Raw genomic sequence first — 20346 nt, 5'->3', positions numbered from 1 at the left:
TTTTTTTTTTTTTTTTTTTTTTTAAGGGCAACTTGAAAGCAGCTTGTATTTTCACAAGCTCTCAGGCTGGTGGGGGGCTGTGGTGTTATGAAGTTTGGCTGCCTGGTGAGATGGGTGAGGACCGTAAGAGTGGAGGGGACCTGGTTACCACTGAACAGGTAAGAACTGGATTTATGTGCTTCATTGTTCCCCCTCAGCCAAGAGAGTCACAGGGTGGGTGGCAGCATGGGAGTTGAGGGGCACTGGAGAGAGGCTTATCTGGAGTCTAATCAGAGACCCTGTCTTTCAGCAGGCAATACAGTGACCATCTGACAGGAGACACAGCGAGAAGGAAGAACAAGACAAATGTAAAGCCACCACCTGAGTGCTACTGTGCTGGGCGCCAGCTTAGGCACTTCAGCTGTGCATCTTGCTCACGCCTCTCACAAGTCCTTCCAGCTCTGTCTTTCCTGCCCAGTTTCAGGAGGACACTTGCACACACTTAGAGAGCTGGGCATAGCCGTGCCATGCTTTGACTATGGGTCTCCAGATACAAACCTGCGTGGGAGGTCTTTCTGTGAAGTATGGATTTCCCTTTCATCAGACTCTTCAAACAAACGGCACAGCAGGATCTTAAACTTGACCTTCCTTTTCCCCAGCTCCCACATAGGGAAGCCCTTCTTCCTCTCTATCAACTAGCAGGCTAGGAAGACCGGTGAAGAGTGTGGAAGGCTGGCTCAGCCGCTTACCTTTTGACTGGCGCAGGATTTGGTTGTTAAGGTATTCTTTTTCATCCTTCAAGAGGGCATTTTCATGTTCCAAGTCTGCAACTCGCTGAAAGAGATCACCAGGTAAAATACAACAACAACAACAACAACAACAACAACAATAATACAACCCTGAACAAAACCCTTCCCATGTAGTGAGAGAAGAGGAGGCCGCTTTGGAGGAGATGACTTTCTGATGATCTAATGCTCTAATTAGGAAAAGGGATTCAACCAAAACTGCTTTCATTCTGAAAGAAAGTTATGGACAGAGAGGGAAAAAAAAATCCAAGTCCAACAAGACAAAATGGCTCAAACCACTGTGGTCACCTAGGTTTCCCAGAGACCCTAACTGTTTATACGCAGCGTCATTCCTTATTGAGGAATGCACAGAACAGAGAGCCTTCCATGCCTGTGAACCTGTGTGTCTCTCTTGCTGAATCATGAGCTGTCAAATCTGAGTCTTAGGAAAGCTCACAGTGGACACATCATCGCTGGTCTTTGTCCCACCTGCCCTTTCCTGCCTCAGTGTTCTGGGCTCTGAGAGAGGGAGACGCATTCGGTCCTGACATTCAGATACATAATCCCAGCGTGTGGCTCCTGACAACACTGCCAAAAAGGAAACACGAGGTGATGGGATTCTGGTGGGTCATTGGTAAATTCCCTACTTAAGAAAATCGATTCAACCAAAGGCAAATATGACAGCATAAATAAATAAATAACAAGAAAAAGAGGCATTATTAAAGAAAAAACTAGGACTTCTGAAGAGAAAAAATTGTGATCATAGAAAGAAATATTTGTATTTTTAAAGTAACAATATAGGCAGATGTCCTAAAAGACTTTGAAAGCATTAGTTGATATTAAGTATGAAATAATAGCCAAGTCACTCAGAAATCCCATTCCTAATTATAAACCTAGGAAGAATAAAAACCTAATATCTATAAAACTTGTACAAAGGTGACTGTAGTAACATTTATAGTTTCATGGTAGTCAAAAAGTAGAAACAGCTAAATGTTAATCAACAAATTGGCTAGATGTTAAGACCCTAGAACTGAAGATAACCACTCAGCTGTGATGCAGGACATGGAGATGCCAACTTTTAACTGACCAGAGAACTCTTCTCTGCTGGCTAACATTACATAATGCTAGAAGGTACTGTTGAGACTGTCAATGGGACGAGTGAAGGGCATCACTGGTCTTATCCAGTGCTAAACCCAGCATGCGACATACAATACTGATCTGCCTGGGAGGATGTAATAGTGGTTACTGGGGTAACCAACCACTTTCTGGTGTTATACAAGGTCTGCTCCATAGGTGAGGTTTCAAGCTAGGATTATAAATCCATGACTTCTCAAGATGGTAGACCTTGCTGGAGAACTTACTGTTGTTTTGCTATGTAGTCCTGATGTCAAACTACCTTCTAATATGCACGTTTAAACCCATAGGTTTTTGCTCCCCACAGCTTCAGTCAGAGAAGCTACATTTTGCATGGGTTGATGCAGAGTCATAACTGGTCAAAATGCCAAGTTTAAGTCACTTGTCAGTGCTTGCTGTGGAGGGGTCATCCATATCAATTGTCCTACCCCGTGACCACCCAAGACTCAGGGACACTCTACAGAGGGATGGGCAGAAAGGATGTAAGAGCCAGAGGATGAGGACGAGAGGTGTAGAATATTGACTTCTGGACATGACTGATATTCACATTAACTCACAGCAGTGGTAGGTACCTGCACATGATCAAGGAAGGAAATATCCCAGCAATGATGGGGCAGGGAACTCAGAGGTTCCACCCTAGGTGGAGGAACTACGGGCAGCTGATGCCTACTCAGAGAAGAGTCACTTCCCTTTGAGGACACAGCCACTGGTAGGTTGCCCATGAACGATGATCCCATCATTCAGTGGATGCTCTGTACCATGTGTATATGGGTGGCAGTAATTGGACTCAAGGAGTTATTCAAACCAAGACAAAAAATAAGGACATGAAGTTTTGTAGTGTGGGGTATCAGGAAGAGTCGGAAAGGAATAGTAGCAATGGATTCACATAACATATTTAAAATATTTCAAAAACTAGGGGCTGGTGAGATGGCTCAGTGGGTAAGAGCACCCGACTGCTCTTCCGAAGGTCCAGAGTTCTAATCCCAGCAACCACATGGTGGCTCACAACCATCCGTAACGAGATCTGGCGCCCTCTTCTGGAGTGTCTGAAGACAGCTACAGTGTACTTACATATAATAAATAAATAAATCTTAAAAAAAAAAAAGAATAGCTACAAAAACTAGCGGGTGAGAGGTCTGTGAGATGGTGGTATCTCAGAGAGAATGGTGACTCCCATCAAGCTTCCATCTGACAATTGTTTGAGCTTGGTCCCCAGGACCCAGATGGTAGAGAGGACTGATGACTCTTAAAAGTAATCCTCTCTCTCTCTCTCTCTCTCTCTCTCTCTCTCTCTCTCTCTCTTTCACACACACACACACTCGACAATGTAGGTAGTAGACTCGTAACACAAAAGTTGAAATTAACAGCCCTCAGAATACTTGAGTAAAGTTGAAATAATGATTAAATCTTGCATCTCCAAGATAGCCCAGGAGATGTGCTTGAGTCATTCCCAAGCTCACAGAGCCTCCAATGCTAAGACCAGAGCTGCTTCTCTCTGGAGGTTTCACGGGCCATAGCTGTTCCTGTGATCAGAAGGCACTTCCAGGTCTGACCCCCATCTCTCTGCCAAATGGTCAGTACCCTTCTCCTCCTGGCTACTCAGAACAACTCAGGACCATCACAGAAGTCCCCATGGCTAACTCTCACCTCACTTAGAGAGGCACCTCTGGCTGTCACTCATGAACCACACCCCAGCCCCTAAGGTACCCCATCCCCTTTGCTCATCTTTCTTTAATAGCATGTGATAGATAATCTAAGAAGGACTTTACTCTCTACCTTCTGTTTTCTAAGAGTGAAAAAAATTTTTTTGACTATTATTTTTGTTCCGCTGTATAGCATGGTCTGTAACATACAAGGCTCTCAATAAACACCTGCTGAGTGAAGGACGCAGACGTCTATCATTCTGTGTAAGACCTGTCGCCCACAGAGACGAGTTAAAGCTCCCTCTAAGAACTGTCCGCCTCGTCATGTCATGAAACCACAAATCCTAAGACAGTGAGAATGCGATCCTGAGTATAGCAGGCCCAAGCATCCCTGAAGACTCAATGTCTCTCTCCAGACAGACCCCCCCTTGCTTCCAGTCAGCAAACTCTCAAAGCTAAGGCCACACACTGGGACCAGCCATCAGCAGAGGTAGCCGTACACTGGGACCAGCCATCAGCAGAGGTAGCCGCACACTGGAATCAGCCATCAGCAGAGGTAGCCACACACTGGGACCAGCCATCAGCAGAGGTAGCCACACACTGGAATCAGCCATCAGCAGAGGTAGCCGTACACTGGAATCAGCCATCAGCAGAGGTAGCCACACACTGGAATCAGCCATCAGCAGAGGTAGCCACACACTGGAATCAGCCATCAGCAGAGGTAGCCGTACACTGGAATCAGCCATCAGCAGAGGTAGCCGTACACTGGAATCAGCCATCAGCAGAGGTAGCCACACACTGGAATCAGCCATCAGCAGAGGTAGCCGTACACTGGACTCAGCCATCAGCAGAGGTAGCCACACACTGGAACCAGCCATCAGCAGAGGTAGCCGTACACTGGAACCAGCCATCAGCAGAGGTAGCCACACACTGGAATCAGCCATCAGCAGAGGTAGTCACACACTGGAACCAGCCATCAGCAGAGGTAGCCACACACTGGAATCAGCCATCAGCAGAGGTAGCCACACACTGGGACCAGCCATCAGCAGAGGTAGCCACACACTGGGACCAGCCATCAGCAGAGGTAGCCGTACACTGGAATCAGCCATCAGCAGAGGTAGCCACACACTGGAATCAGCCATCAGCAGAGGTAGCCGTACACTGGAATCAGCCATCAGCAGAGGTAGCCACACACTGGAATCAGCCATCAGCAGAGGTAGCTACACACTGGAACCAGCCATCAGCAGAGGTAGCCGTATGGCTGATAAGGTGATGCAGCACACAACCTAATGAACCAGTGTGAGCACTTAGAACCTTGGGCCCACGAGACACCTGGGCCATGCCCAGGCCGCCTCAGGGCCTAGCCTTTGGCTGCGGGTCACTTTTCCTTTCCTGCTGCAACCTTGCACTGAGCTAGGCTCTGTGTAACCTTCAGAGCATCTTATGAATTAGGAGCTACTGCCTCTATGCCAAGGGCAGCTTGGGGAGCCACCTCCTTTCCAAATAGCAAGGTCACACAAAACAGCACAGCTGCATGATGGAACACAAGGAACAAAGAGTCCCAGTGAGCTGCTCTGTGGAGAGGCTGAAGTAATGTCTTCCTTAGTATAAAATGGTAGGGGTGTGTGTGTGTGGGGGGGGGGCAGCTGCATGCCCTGCAGGCACAGAGATGGATTCCCATGGTAGCCCACAGCACTGTCATGTGGCCTACCAGGTAAAATCATCAGAGGTGGCAGCCCCAAGTGTTCCAGCATGCCAGTTCCAATACAGCATTTGCAGTTTCTGCTGACAGAAACATCAAACCCATTAATTAAACATCTACCAGCAGCCGGCTCTGTCCCTGGGCTTTGCTGGCCTCATCAATCTCACTGAATGCAAAGAAAGACCCTGGAGCTGACCAGAAGGAGACCAACTGTCTTCTTATTCAGCACGTGCTCAGGCTGGAGACTGCCTCTGCTGAGCATTAAACCCTGGCTAGGCAGATCCTAGAATAGAAACCAAGAGCAGCTGTCCCTTGACCATTCTTCAACTCCTGCAGAAAAAGGTTCCACAGACCCTACAGAAAGGACAATGTCTGTTTCTCATTTCCTAAAAAGAGTGATCCTCCCACCACATTGATCATGTCATGCCTGTCGTTTGTTCACATAGGTGGCATGTATTTGTTTGGAGTTAGAGATGAGGGTCTTAACCGGGTACAGTGGTGCACTTTTTTTTTTTTTATCCTAACATGTAGGAGGCAGAGGTAGATCTCTGTGAGTTCTAGGCCGGCCAGGGTCACAGAGTGAAACCTCATCTCCAGAGATGGCTGGGGGAGCAGGTATCTGCTCCTGTCAAGCTCCTGTTTGGTTCAGTCCCAAGGCCAACAGGCTTTTGGCAGCAGCTGTTTTTTAAAGAGATCAGGATGGACTTTGCTTCTCTGTTTTGTTTTACCAAGGAAGTTTTCTTACAGCAAACCTTTACCTACCTTTGGATGGAAAAACCCAGCTATTTTAGGTGCCCTGAGGCCCTGACTCAAAAGTTTTGTGGGTAGCAGGGATGGCAAATGAGTCCAGAAGCAATCCTAGAGGTGACCAAGGCCATGTGTGCATGTGTATTTATGTGTACACACACACACACCCCTACATATGGGCACCATGGCTGGTAGGGGTTCTTGCACTCACCTGACAATATAGGTAGGGTTAGGGCCAGTATTTCTGTGTCTGCCCCTGGGGTGCCAGCATTGTCTGTCCCAATTTCAGAGCTTTTCTTCCAGCACCAACCAACACTGACTCTCCTTCCTCAGGTTCTCAATCCATGTAACTCTCTACTCTATATGTTGGACAGATACTAGAGTGTGAGCAATGCACTGTCTTCTTTCTAGTTGGGTCACGGTAGAGATAGGGAGGACAGAGGCGTTCTCAACCCATAGACAGCCCTCCAATGGCACTGTGGGACTTCTCCTTGTTGGAAGAGCTGCCTTGGGAGTTCAGAAGAGCTTCTTTGTAGCTGAAAGTCAGGAGCAGTAGAAGCAACAATAGGAAGTCCCGTTTCATGGACCTTCCATAAGTAAGCCTTAAGAACAAGAGTGGGAAAGTTGTCTCCAGCCAGCAGAGTAGACCTCCCCAACAAAAGGGTTTCCTGGTGGGCAGGATGGCTACTGGCTGCTGAGGCCCTGGAACATGTAGCACCTGTCACCTCTCTCACCAAGGACTAGCTCTGTGCAGTTTCCCTGAGAACATACTCAAGGTTTTAAGAAAGATGAGCAAAGCCAGACACCATTTACTCTCCCCAGGGATGTGACAAGGCTTAGCTAACGATACCAGCTCAATCAACACTGGCTCAGGGATCAGACATTTGCTATGAGACCCAAATGCACAGCATTCATGAAATGAGGGGTGGCTTGTCTGTGAACACATGCCCTGGAAATCTTGGAAATTTGTTCAGCATGAAGAATCGTCTCCTACAGGTGTTCTGCCCACCAGCCCTTCACCAGAAAGTCCTGGTCCTCCAGTGCATGCATACCTTTCTCAGCTCGCCATTCTCCTTGTTGTGAGCATCCTCCAGGACCCTGCGCTCCGACTGAGCCTTCTGAAGTTCAGTGCGCAGGCTCTGTACCTCCTCCTGCAGCTGAAGGCTGGTATCAGCCTCCTGGTTCTGCTGGTAATGTGCCAGCTCCTTCTTCAGCTTCTCCACCTCCACGGCATGACTGGAGGTGACTGCAGACAACTGCTCTGACAGAGTCTTGAACTCTTTGTTCTGTAGAGAACATCAGCAGATGGGGTGGGAGGGAGGATAATAAAAAACAAAAAGAGAGGGTTATCAAGCCAGGAAGAATCATGAAGGCCACCAGAAAAAAAAAAAAAAAGACTTGTAGGGCAGAATTAAAGCTCAGAATAATTTCATGCCAGTACAGGCAGTCTTGGGGCACCCCCTGACCCTTTAAACTCCTGTGCGGACCTAGAAGCAGAGGGAGACACAAACAGCAGTGTTGACAGAAACAGTTCAAGGAAAACATGTGAGCACTCACACAGACTAGGTTGCTGGTGCAAGAATAATGGAGCCAGCTTCTTGGATCTGCAGTTTTGGCCTCTTCGGACTCCCCATCCCTTCGCATTAAGAGCTCCTAGCTTTGGACTTACAGGCACAAAGAGCTGTAACCTAATCCCTTCCTCTGAGACAAAGGACCCCTTCAGTATCCCTTCTTTCAAGGAGGCCTTCCAAGGGGCCCCAGGGTCTCTCTTGCCACCTGTCAACATGGCTCACCCAACTTTCACTGGAGAGATTGACATCTGACAACACCCAGCTACAGACTGTGCACCCAATCAGCCGTCAGCTGATGTGTACAGCAGGCCCTGAGATCCTACTTCTGGAATGAAGCTCACATAAAGGACGGGCAGAAGTCAGGGCTGGGAGGATGGAGAGGCTGGGAGGCAGGGGGAATTGGAGCAGGGGATGGAGAACGCTCAGAATCAGCAGGCAAGCGGAACTCATTGATCACCCTCCATTGCTGGACTCCACAGCAACTCCAAGCAGAACAGAGCTATCAGCTAAAATGCCAATAAACCAGGGCATCAGAAATCAATGACTAATTCACAGAAAAATTAAACCTCACATAAGCTCTCAAAAAAAAAAAAAAAAAAAAAGCTGTTGCCACCTATAAAGCAGCACATGGCTCACACAGCACATGGCTTGAGCATGCAATCCTTGTGTGCAAGATTTCCCAAACTCTCTGCAAGCTCCAGGCACAGCCTGCTTCTCCACTCATCTGGGCTTGCTGTTAGCCTCATCTGGAAAGTCTAAAAGAAATTCAGTTAAGCGGCATCTACTTAGAAAGAGCAACACCACAAAACCAAAAACAACAACAACAACAACAAAAAAACCAAAAAACAAAACAAAAAAAAAGCCGGGCAGTGGTGGCGCACGCCTTTAATCCCAGCCCTTGGGAGGCAGAGGCAGGCGGATTTCTGAGTTCGAGGCCAGCCTGGTCTACAAAGTGAGTTCCAGGACATCCAGGGAACACAGAGAAACCCTGTCTCAAAAAAACCCAAAACCCCCCCCCAAAAACAAAAAACAAACAAACAAACAAACAAACAAAAAACAAAAGAAAGAGCAACACCTGTGTGAACTGTTCACCAGGGTCCAGGTCTACCCTGGAGGCACAGGGCCCCTGCACAGGTGGAAGGCAGGTTTGGCTAGCTACTCTCTGTCCTCATGTCTGCTCTGGGATTCGAGTGAGCTCAGATGGGCTGTCAAGTCTCACTGGCAGGGCCTGGACCAGGTCGATGAGGGTAGAGAGGTGGCTGAGGAGGTGCCTGGATGGGATTGGTTGGAATATGAAAAGAGGGACGTGCTGTGGTGGAGGCAGGTACATGTGGAATGCAGATGTTTCTGGAAAGCCCAGCTTTCCTGATCCTGATGCTACCAGAAACCTGACTCAAACACTGGGGAAGGAGGTGTCTGCTGCTGCCAGGCCTGGGCCTGAGGTGGCCTCATCCTTGGCCCTCTGTGTCTTTCATCCAGTCACTCACTTTTCTGTGGCCCACTTCCCATATAAACTGCAGATAAGAGAAAAATCCCCGTCTGAGAAGGCCATTATTGAGACGTAGGGAACGACATGCTTATCTGGCACGTGCCACACAGCCAGTAACTCAGTAACTGTTAGAGAGCCTCACTGGCCTGTGGTCTCTATGGAGTCCCTTAGGCTGCTCACAAAAGCCTCTGCTGCTGCCAATCCCACCCCCACTCATCACCCCACCCCCATCCCCTTGTCATTCAAACAACCCCTGCATCTGGAGTCCCATCGCTGTCTGTTTTGAATCTTAAACCTGGGACCCCACAACCAGACGTATTGTGGTTTTTCAGTCAGAGGGAAAATCATTGCAAGAATCTTTATGGTGAAGTCAACACAGCCTGCTGCAGACGAGAATGGTAAAATATGGACTAATTAATGTAGTATTTACTTAGTGGCTATGACTGTCTATTAACTACCCCTAATCAAACCGATTTAAAGGCCACTGACTGAACTATTGATTTGGGTTATATTTTTTTTCTAATAAAAAAGGATCCAGAGACTGCCCCACCTGGGATGCATCCCATATGCAGCCAACAAACCCAGCCACTATTGTGGATGCCAAGAAGTGCTTGCTGACAGGAGCTCTGTATAGCTGTCTCCTCAGAGGTTCTGCCAGAGCCTTACCGATACAGATGCGGATGCTTGCGGCCAACCATCAGACTCCTCCAAGGGAACCCCAATGGAGGAGTTATGGGAAGGACTGAAGACCTGAAGGGGTTTGCAACCCCATAGGAAGAACAATATCAACCAACCAGACTCCCCAGAGCTCCCAAGGACTAATCACCAACCAAAGAGTACATATGGAGGGACCCATGGCTCCAGCTGCATATGTAGCACAGGATGGCCTTATCTGGCATCAAAGAGAGGGGAGGCCCTTGATCCTGTGAAGGCTTGATGCCCCATGGTAGAGGAATGCTAGGGCAGTGAGGTGGGAGTGGGTAGGTACATAGAGGAGCACTATTATAGAAGCAGGGGACGGGGGAAGGGGTGGGATAGGGGGTTTGCTTGGTGCAGAGTCTGCTCTCTGCAGTGGGGGGTCTTCAGCCTTAAGACATGAACTTGGGGTGCACATCTTCCCTGGTTTTGCCTTTTACTTTCCTTCCCATGGTAGTGGGAATAATCTCACCAGACTCCTATGACTGAGACACTGCCTCCCATGTCATGCTATTCTGAGAAGTGACTTGGGATATTTATCTCTGGTTTCTCAGGCCATGTACATCTTCCTTTGTGGCTTAACGACTGAAGAGAGCAGTTGCCTAGATTGATCTAGGAATTGCAGGGGAAAAGACACCCAACTTATTTCCCAATAGCTGATCTGCCTATCAAGGGATCTCCAGTGCCCATGGTCATGTGTGTCATGTCTCTGCCATCATGTGTGCACATGTGTGCACACAGTGTTATGTGCCCATGCTTCTGCCACCACAGGTGCCACACAAGGCTCACCAGCCCCGACAATATGAGACTTTTTATGAGAATGACCTCAAACTGACGGGAGCGCCTCTGTTTGGACTGAAGAGCATTTCTCACATGTCCCAAGAGCTTCTCACTGGGAATGATCTGGAAACCCAGCCAGAGGTGGCAAAGCCTCCCTGAAAGCAGCTTCAATCTCAGCCAGGCTTTTTCCTGGCTGTGTATCCTTTGGTTGGTTACTTATCCCCTCTGTGCCCTTAAGTGCACTCATGTTTAAAATGGAGATGATAGCAATACTTATCCCATAGGCGTGGTGAAGATCAGTGGGTTAAGGCATGGGTACAGTGCCTGGCATGAAAACCTCATGGGAATCAGTGTGAGAAAGATCTCACATGTCCCCTGATTACCTGCTGTATACAGGGAGCCTTGCCCAGGGTGACAGCATCTGCCACTGCTCACAAATGTTTGCCGAGCAGAAAGCTTAAGGCGAGAGAGCTTTATTTAAAAATAGGCCTTTCAAATCTGCTTCTCTCCGACGTTCAAGCACGTGGGGTGGGAAATACTGTGTTATTTTTATCCTCCGGAGTTGACCTCACACACCAGCAAGGCCAATACTGAGCACTATCTGAAACCAGGGCCCAGGGTGGCCTGGGTACACAGATGCTCCTCCCTAGTGGGGACAGTGGCTTTAGTCGCCTTGTCCTCTGGCCACACTGTGTCTAGAAAAGTGACTCAGTGGTCACTGGCACTGACAGTCCTGACAGAAACAGGGGACACCGTGGTGCTTTGTGTTTTCACAGACCTCTCTCTGGTCACTGCCTCCTTGACTTGCTGGGTCACCACAGGCTGACCAGGGTAGGAAGTGAGCATCCTCAGCTCACACTGGGAGGGCTGTCTTTTTATACTGAGCATTTGTACCGGCTGGTTTTGTGTATAAGCTTGACACAAGAATCACCAGAGAGGAAGGAGCCTCAGTTGAGGAAATGCCTACATGAGATCCAGCTGTAGGGCATTTTCTCAATTAGTGATCAGCGGGGAAGAAGACCAATGGGTGGTACTATCATGGTGGTGCTGTCCCTGGGCTGGTTGGTCCTGGGTTCTATACGAGAACAGGCTGATCAAGCCATGGGGAGCAAGCCAGTAAGCAGCACCCCTCCATGGCCTCTACATCAGCCCCTGCATCCAACTTCCTGCCCTGTTTGAATTTCTGGTCTGGCTTCCTTTGATGATGAACTGTGATGTCGAAGTCTAAGCCAAATAAACCCTTCCCTTCCTGACTTACTTTTGGTCATTGCGTTTCATCACAGCAATAGTAACCCTAACTAAGACAGCATCCAAGCCAACACTCTGAGTAACTCCCAGAGAACACACACCCAGGGCACTGGCTCTTCCACGAGCCTGGTCTCTGCCCAGAACAGGAAAGCAAAGTGCCCCATTGTCAGCTATCTCCACACAGGGGCTCATGTGTAGGACAGCTAGCTTAGCCCAAAACTGGTTCATTGTACTGGAAATGTGACTCAGTTGGCAGGATGCTTGCCCTGTGACATGAAGCAGGGTTGAGCCCTAGCAGGGGATAAAACTGATCCTGGTAGTCCACCACTGTGCTTCCAGCATTCGGGAGGTAGAGTCAGAGGTTCAAAGTCATTTTTGGCCATAAATGGAGTTTGAGGCTAGCCTGGACTACATGAAAGTCTATCTTTAAAAATAATACCAATAAAAACAAAAGCAAAACAAAATGACTCACCTATTTTTCCTGCCCTCAGGTTATGAGAAATTCCAAAAATGCCTACTATAGCATGAGTACATTAAGATCAAGTGTCCCCCACTGCCACTGCTGCTCTCCCACTTCCATGGCTGGTCCCCCACTGTCATGGCTGATCCTCCACTGCCATGGCCAGTCCCCCACTGCCACAGCTGGCCCCCTATTGCTATGGCCAGTCCCCCATTGCTATGGCTGGTCCCCCACTGCCAGGTTTTTCTATTCCTCACATCCACACCATGTGCGCCTTCATCCTTTCTCTCCTGAGTCTACACGACCTCAAAGAAGCCAGTATCCTATGCTTGCCTCAGATCCTCTCACAGAACTCCATCCACAGTGGGCATCGACACACTGCTCATCTAGCTGGTTGACGTGCGAAGGTAGCCAGTGCAGACAGAGTTAAAAAACGTAATCAATGCAATACCAATGTCATATCAGACAGGATGCCAACATTTACCTCATGGGGACCGTCATAAACAAAGAGGGAAACACGGTGTGAAGCCTCTGGAGAGGCAGGGCCTCAGGACTCTGGATGAATCTATCAATTTCTTATTGCTCCATTAAAAAGTACCTTGAAGCTGGTGGCTCAGAACAATGTAAGCAACTATTCTGCAGCTCTGGAAGGAACTTCTAAAGGTGGCCAGCAGGACTGTGGTTGTTTAGAGACTCCAGGGAGAACCTCCCACTGTTATCTGTAGCTCCCAAAGGTGGCCTGGATACTGGAGCCTGTGGCTCTACATCCTGCTCCCAGATCCCGTCTGCAGCTTTCTCTCGTGAGCACGCTATGATCCCATGGGGTCCACCTGGACAGCCTAAGGCCACCCTCCCATCCAGACACCCCTAACATATGCACTCTTGCAAAGCTCCTTGTGTGTGAGAGAGCACATTTGTAGATCCTGAAGATTGGGGCATGCTGCCTTTGTTGGGGAGTGACACTATTCAGTGACTACGTTCAGTAACTATTCCTACTGACTGTGCAATGCCCGAGGTCTCTGGTACCTGCAGCTCCCTGAGAAAGCTTGGGGGTCTGTCTCAAGCATGTCCCAGTATCCCCAAGCCTCGACACCCATGTAGGAGATGCCTACCACTGACCTGGTCATCAATCTTCCGCTGTAGCTGGACGACTTTGTTCTCCATGCCCACGTTGAGGCGTTTCAGATGCTCTGCCGAGCGGGCCTCGATCTTGAGGGCCTTCAGCTCCTGCCTGGCCTTGAGCCTCCGGAAGGCACACTGGATGACAATGGCTGCATCCCGCTGCCGCAGAAAACGTCTCCGTGCCATCCAGCCCCGGGCATACTTCTGGATGATGGTGGCTTTGTGCTCCATGAGGACCTGGTGAGGATGAGCACACATAGCCTGTGGGTTTGCTCTGCAGGATGGGGACAGGTACAGCTTCTGTAACTACGGGGGTTTGAAAGCTGGCCTGGCCTTGGGTTTAGGAGACCACGCATATGTGGCCTGTAACATCCAAGGATTTGATGGAAAGTTTTAGCTAGGTTCTGTAGACCATGTGTACACAGGAGAGTAGCTGACAAACTCTTGTTTCTACCTTTATTTATTAGATAGATGTGGTTTGAATAGGAATGGCCCCCGTAGACTTGTGTGTGTGAATGCTTGCTTGGCGTGGCACTATTAGGGGGTGTGGCCTTGTTAGAGTAAGTGTGACCTTGTTAGAGGAAGTATGTCATGGTGGGGGCAGGTTTTGAGGTCTCTTATATGCTCATAGCACACAGTCCCCTTGTGCTGCCTGCAGATCAGGATATAGAACTCTCAGCTTCTCCAGCACCATGACTACCTACAGACCACCATGCTTCCCACCATGATGACAATGGACTAAACCTCTGTTCGCTTTTAAGAGTTGCCTTGGTTATGGTGTCTCCTCACAGCAATGAAACACTAAGACAGAAGGAACCATAGTCTAAGAAACTTAAAGTGCCGGGAAGCCTAATAGTTACCTCACTAGAAAGAGGCAGTGGCCCTGGGGCAAGGGACTGGAAGGTGAAGTGAGATGCCCATGGCAGCTACTCACCTGACGGTAGTTCCTGCGCACAAACATGGCCCGTGTGAAGGACTGGATGATGACGGCAGCCCTGCAGACCCTGCAGTAGGCTCGGCGGGCCTTCAGCATGCGGTACTGCTTCTGGAACACGATGGCGGCCCGGGTTCTCCTCAAGTGCTCGGCCAGCCTGGAGTAGTGGGGAAGGAGCACAGGTGGCCTCAGGGGAAGGAAGCTCATCTGTTGAGCAAGTCACAGAGTGAGCCCTTCCCTCTGTGGCCCTAGTTGGACCCCCTGTACCCCCCAACCCACTGGACTGACTCATGTCACCTTTCCCAAATGCACCAATGCCTTGAATGCTTGATATCTGGGTTCAAAAACAGCAAAGTCAGTTTTTCCCCTTGTGTTCTCACAGGTCTTTCCACCAGTGTCAGCCTCAGACTGGATCTGGCCCTCATACCCAGCTACTCCTTGTATCAGGCACCCTCTGATGGTACCCGGAGCATCTCCCGTTCTTTTGTTAAAATTTTATGTGTATTGGTGTTTTGCCTGCATGTATGTTCATGTGAGGGTGTCAGAAGCCTCAGAAGTGGAGTTATAGACAGGTGTGAGCTGCCATGTGGGTGTTGGGAATAGAATTCAGGTCCTCTGAAAGAAAAGCCAGTGGTCTTAACTGTTGAGCCATCTCTGCAGCCTAGTCAGTATCTTCCATTCTTAAGGGATCACATTGCTGGCCTGTCCCCCCCCCCCACAACCCCCCCCCCCCATCTCTACAAGCTTAAAGATACTTCAAACACCCTGCTAGTTTAGAACCTGGTGGTGCTAGAATAGAGCAAGTGTTTGCTGAACCAAAACAAACAAACAACAAAAACAACCAAAAAAAAAAAAAAACCCAAAAACAAAACAAACAAAAACCAAACCAAAACCCAACAAGCCAGCAATGAGCCCTTGCGGTTTTCTCATTTCCCATTAACTTCCCAATCTTGCACTTGTCCGCCCACCTCAGTAAGAGAGAGCCAGATGGTTACTTCCTACCCCTCCCACCGAACTTATTGCAAAGACTCAGGAGAGGATCAGAATGCCAACTGGTGGAGAGGGCCTAAGAAATCACTTAGCACAGCCCTGGGAAAGGAAGTGCTCCCCCTGCCCCACTCCCCCAGTGCCAGCCAGTATCTACATGCTGAGGTTCAGGGTGCCCTAGTCTATCTCTGTCCTTTCTTCACACAAGGCTTTGGCCATGGATCACACACTCCCTGCAGGGAGAATGCAGCATGTTGTTGCATGGTCACCACCAGGAAGCCCATGTTGGTGGCCTCCCCAGTGAGGGCCGGGTGCTGATGGTGGAATTCATGGGCAGGGATTGCAAGGAGCCACTCAGAGTTGATCCCACTGTCCTCTCATGTCCACAGCAGCTACACTGGAGCTTGTCTCAACAGTACAGAGGTGGCGCAGCGTGAGCCATCACTGGCTGTGTGCGAGTTGGCGGCCTGGGGTGAGGGAGCCTGTGGGCAAGGGTGCCACCTCCATCTTTACCATGCAAAACAAGCCTATACGAGACTTAGCGCTGGGGTCTGTGTATCTCTCTCTCTCTCTCTCTCTCTGTATCTCTCTCTCTCTCTCTCTCTCTTTCTCTCGTGGAGCTGGGGTTGAGCAACCACTTGGGAAACTGGCTCTGAGCCACAAGATTTCATGGTCATTTCCATCGTTTCTCCAAGGACAAAAGGAGAGAGCCCTGTGGTGAGGCAGGTGGGGTCTCAATCTGAAAACCAGTGGAAAGGCTTAGGAGGTGGTGACATCTTCTTACTCACCCCTCAATGGAGATGGGCTTTGCCACCCTGCCATTCACCAGCCATGGGCCATCATCTGGGCAGAGTGGTGACAGTAGCTCCCTGTGTGTGGCATTGGATAGGGAGGGGGCCTGGCTGGCCCTATTGCACAGTAGCTGCTATGGCCAGACGAGGCATATACTCATTCTTTGCTGGGTCAGTACAGAGTAATTCATAGAAGGGCTTCCCCATACCTTTCCAGCACCAACTGGAATTCAAGGGAATTTGAAATTCTAGTGTAAATAATGAGATTAAATGCAAAGTTAGGCGTTCACTAGATGCATCTCGTTCTTCCTAAAGGACATCATTTTACCTTGGGGTACAGGTAAAGGAGAAGTGGCTGATCTGTCCCCAAATCAGACAGAATGTCCCAGGTTTAGTGTTGGTGGACTGGAGGTAGACTGGGATATCATGAGACACATGAGCTAGATCTGCTCCCGGAAGCAAGAAGGGCAATACAGGGATGGACACAGCCACTGGGAACAATTTAAGAACAGATAGGCCCAAGAGGAAGCACTGTAACTCCAGACAAAGGCCCTCCCCTCCCCTCCCCTTCCTTCTGACTCCAGATGTACCCCATCATGGCTCACCTGCGGGCTAGGTATCCCCGGCAGAACCTCTGCAGGGATAAGGTCGCTGCCCTCAGCCTACGGTACTTCACTCTCTGCAGCCAGCCCCTGACCGACTTCTGGATCATGATAGTGGCTTCCCGGAACTTGTCTGCCCGAAGCTTCTCCAGGTAGGCCACCTGGCCGGCTCGGAAGAAGATCTTGGTGCGGCCAAACTGGAACTTGTCTGGGTCCTTTACAAGGTTGGGAGGGAGATTGGCTGGTTAGTGAACTGTGCATAGACTACTACTCTTTCCTTCCAAGGCAGAAGTACTTGCCAGATCGCAAGTGTACCCTCTGCCTCCTGTTTAGTAGATATGCCTAGATTCTCAATATTCATAAAGCAGACTTGAATCTTCATGAGGAGACAGGCATGGCCCCAGAATATTGCCGTTAAAAAGATACTTGCCCTCAAAAGTCCAATAGCATAGGGAGGGCAGATAGAAAAGTAAACAGGAGACTCTATCTTAAGGAGTGGGAAGGATTAGCAAGAAAATCAAATAGGTAATATTCAAAAAGGATGCTCTAGGCCAGTGGTCTTCAACCGTCCTAATGCTGCAACCCTTTGATACCGTTCCTCAAGTTGTGGTGACCACCAACTGCAAAGTTATTTCACTGCTACTTCATAACTGCAATTTTGCTGCTGTTATAAATCACAATGTAAATATCTGATATCCAGGATATCTGATGTGTGACCCCCTAGAGGGGTCATGGCCCACAGGTTGAGAACCACTGGTTTAGGCAGTTATGTCTATGCTGGTGGGCAAAGATCTGTGTGAACCAAGGGGGGAGGGGCACTGAAGGTGAGAACAGAGCAGAGCAGAGGCCCCTGTCCTGTGGTTCCAAGAGTCAGGAGGGGACTACATGCAGGGAATTGAAGGTGGGTATGGGAAGGAAACAGACAACATAGGTTTTGTGAGCTGGGGAACGAAATGGGTTCAGGGCCTTTGTGGAAGCAATAACTTGGTCTAGTAAACATTGGACAGTTACTGAAGTGGTCACAGAAATGTACATATAATTACAAACTGCAAGTAACATGCAGATAAAACCCCACTATGAACGTCCCCCAAACATATAACCACGGTCCTAATTATAACATTAGAGCTAGTTGCCCTCTTTGTGTTCACCCCAACAAAGAGACATGACCCGGCAGGGTACCTGTGGACAAGAGCAAACCATTGATGGCTGAGACTTCTTTGTAAATAACTGTCACCTAAGCAATGTGTGCTGGCATGAAGGCCACAGGTAGGAAGGAGAGAGTTCTGTCACATGGTGGCTGGTTTTTGTCAGCTTGACACAAAGTGGAGTTACTTGGATAGAGGAACCTTGGTTGAGAAAATGCTTTCTGCAGTCAAGCGTGCGGGGCATTTAATACTTTTCCCTCTGGATATTCCTGACTAGAGCAGAGAAGGAACTCAGTGTCTACTCAGAGACTACAGGATAGGGCACACGATGTTAAGGGCAGAAAAGCATTCTGAAAGTCCCCGAGGGGGAGACTCTACCAGAACACCCATCTTGTCTCTTATTAGCTATACTGGTTTATCAAGCCTTCAGACATAGCTGAATGAAGTTTCTACCAACAAAACAGTCTATCCTTACAGAAAGGGGCTAAGCCCTGTTGCTCCCCACGTCTCCTCTGACCATTCTATTCCTAAGTATACAGAACCCTCTGGTGAGTGAGGGACCAGGGATGTAGTCTTCAAGGTTAACCTGGGACTCAGCCAAAGTCCTACTCACTCAGAATGTTGATTCTGGAAGGCACGGCCTAAGGATTGGGAGAGAATGAGGAAGAAATGCAGTATCTCTCGGGAAGTCTTGACTGAAGCACAAGTGAGCAGTCTATCTCCAGGACAGAGAGCTGTGCACAGTGGCCCTAACTAATCACCTCACGTAAGTAGGCCCTGTGCATTAGCTGCCTGTGAAACCCTGAGCAATTTACAGCCACTTCCTGCACATCATTTTCCTTGTCTGTGGATGGAAGAAGGTTCTGCTAATAACCAGGTAACAGTGAACCTTGGCCCTGGACAAAGTGAAAGGAGGTCAGGTAGATGTGGAAGCCACTCCTAGGGCTGGGGGAATAGATACCATGAGGCCAGCCATGACACCCACAAGGAAGAAACTCCCAGTGCTACATAGTAACTGAGCTCAGCTGAGCTTGAACACATTTTCTTAACCCATAATAAATGAGGTGTCAAAGCATGTATGTTGATGGGTGAACCACAACAAAACCATGGTTAACCAGAGTCCCATCGACCAAGCATAATCTTCAATCAACTACACGGATACTCTCTAAGCACTGTCCTAGCCGGTTAGTTTGCAAAAACATGTTTAATTTTTATCACCTTCTGAAAGATATTTTCTATGATTTAACATTTTATGGAGACACAGATCATTACACTCGGCTGTACCTCTGCGACTCTCAGGAAGTACTGAAATATTTAAGGGTTTGCCCCTCGTGGTTCTGGGTTTTTAATTTTTCAGGCTCAAAATGTGATTTTTAGGTTGCTTCATTTAAAACAATTTTTTTTCCAAAGGCCTGAGAATATCTGTTGCTTTATTTATAACAAGCCAAGGCTGGCTACAGATCAGACCTCCACGCGGTACTTCAGCTCTGGGAGGCCAGAGATGCTGGGATGGGCAGCAGCCACAGCAGCTGCCACCACTGCCAGGGGTTGCTTCCTTACACACCCCAGGGATCTGTGCTCCCTATGTGTTGAGATGTGGCAAGGCAGAGAGAATGCTATAGGGAGGGGAGGGGATTGTTTTATCGCAGTCTCTGTTGTAGGAAATGGCTTAACATCTCTGGTAGTTTTGAAGTGATGAAGCCAGAGCTGTAGGTAGCCTCCACCTCATCCTCTACCATTGGGGCTTTTGGTCCGTGCCCTCCTATGGCTAGATCACCTTGATGAGACTCTCCAGGACAGACTTGCAGATATTCTTCTTGTCGGTGTTGGCGAGCTCTCTCTTCTTCATCAACACCCGATACCGGTTGAAGAAGTCATGGTAGGTCCACCTGGAGGAAAAACCAAGATGGATCAGGTGACCTCGGATGCAGTCTCACGGAGTCGAGGCTATTGTGCACAGTTATTGCAGGAGCTTCCAGCCAGTCTCAGGGGAATTCTGTCCTTTCCATACCCTACTTGGAACCCCAGTGTGTCAGCATTCCTGAAGTTGGGGTGGGTAAATTGTGTGTTCGGGAGGCATCTTTCACAGAGCCAGGGTCTCCATCTTTCTTTTCACACCTACTGAGCCCTGTCCTCTGCTGCCACCACGGAAGAAGCTGGGCACCTTACCTAGACACAGCTTTGTCCGCGTGGCTTGGTTTTTGTCTTTAACTCAGTGATCTTTGTAAACACATTTCTAAATGCAGAAGACAATGGTAGTGTCTCCATCATGACCTTAGATCACTGCTCTTAATGTGGAAGAGAGAGGAGCAGGTCATCTTAGACGTTTTCTACCCCAGAATCCTTTTCACAAGATACATTTTTACTGATCTCAAGGACATGGGCATGTAAAATAGGTACACAAACCAAACATTTACTGATAACATTTACTGATAAAGAAATACAATGTGCCCACAGATACAATAGTGGCCTGAATGTCAATGAGTACCTGCTTTCTGATCAGATTTAAGGTCTGCTCTACCAAAGGAAAC

General features: G+C 48.7%; 1 protein-coding gene across 3 annotated transcripts in view; it reads right to left on the bottom strand.

The window, feature by feature from the left end:
- The window catches only part of Myo5b (myosin VB), a 314278-nt gene that overhangs the window by 48985 nt on the left and 244947 nt on the right, over nucleotides 1-20346 (bottom strand). For all 3 annotated transcript variants that reach the window (XM_085833555.1, XM_029472031.2, XM_021150180.3), the window contains exons 18-23: nucleotides 19593-19704; nucleotides 16674-16885; nucleotides 14291-14447; nucleotides 13354-13593; nucleotides 7043-7276; nucleotides 729-813 (exon numbers count right to left, since the gene is read on the bottom strand). In XM_085833555.1, the coding sequence (XP_085689681.1) occupies nucleotides 729-813; nucleotides 7043-7276; nucleotides 13354-13593; nucleotides 14291-14447; nucleotides 16674-16885; nucleotides 19593-19704 (1040 nt within the window). The remainder of the gene's footprint in view (nucleotides 1-728; nucleotides 814-7042; nucleotides 7277-13353; nucleotides 13594-14290; nucleotides 14448-16673; nucleotides 16886-19592; nucleotides 19705-20346) is intronic.

The sequence above is a fragment of the Mus caroli genome, unplaced genomic scaffold (genome assembly GCF_978045245.1).
Source record: "Mus caroli unplaced genomic scaffold, Mus_caroli_1 scaffold_19, whole genome shotgun sequence".
NCBI classification, from domain to species: Eukaryota; Metazoa; Chordata; class Mammalia; order Rodentia; family Muridae; genus Mus; species Mus caroli.
This window is presented reverse-complemented; position numbering and strand designations above follow the sequence as displayed.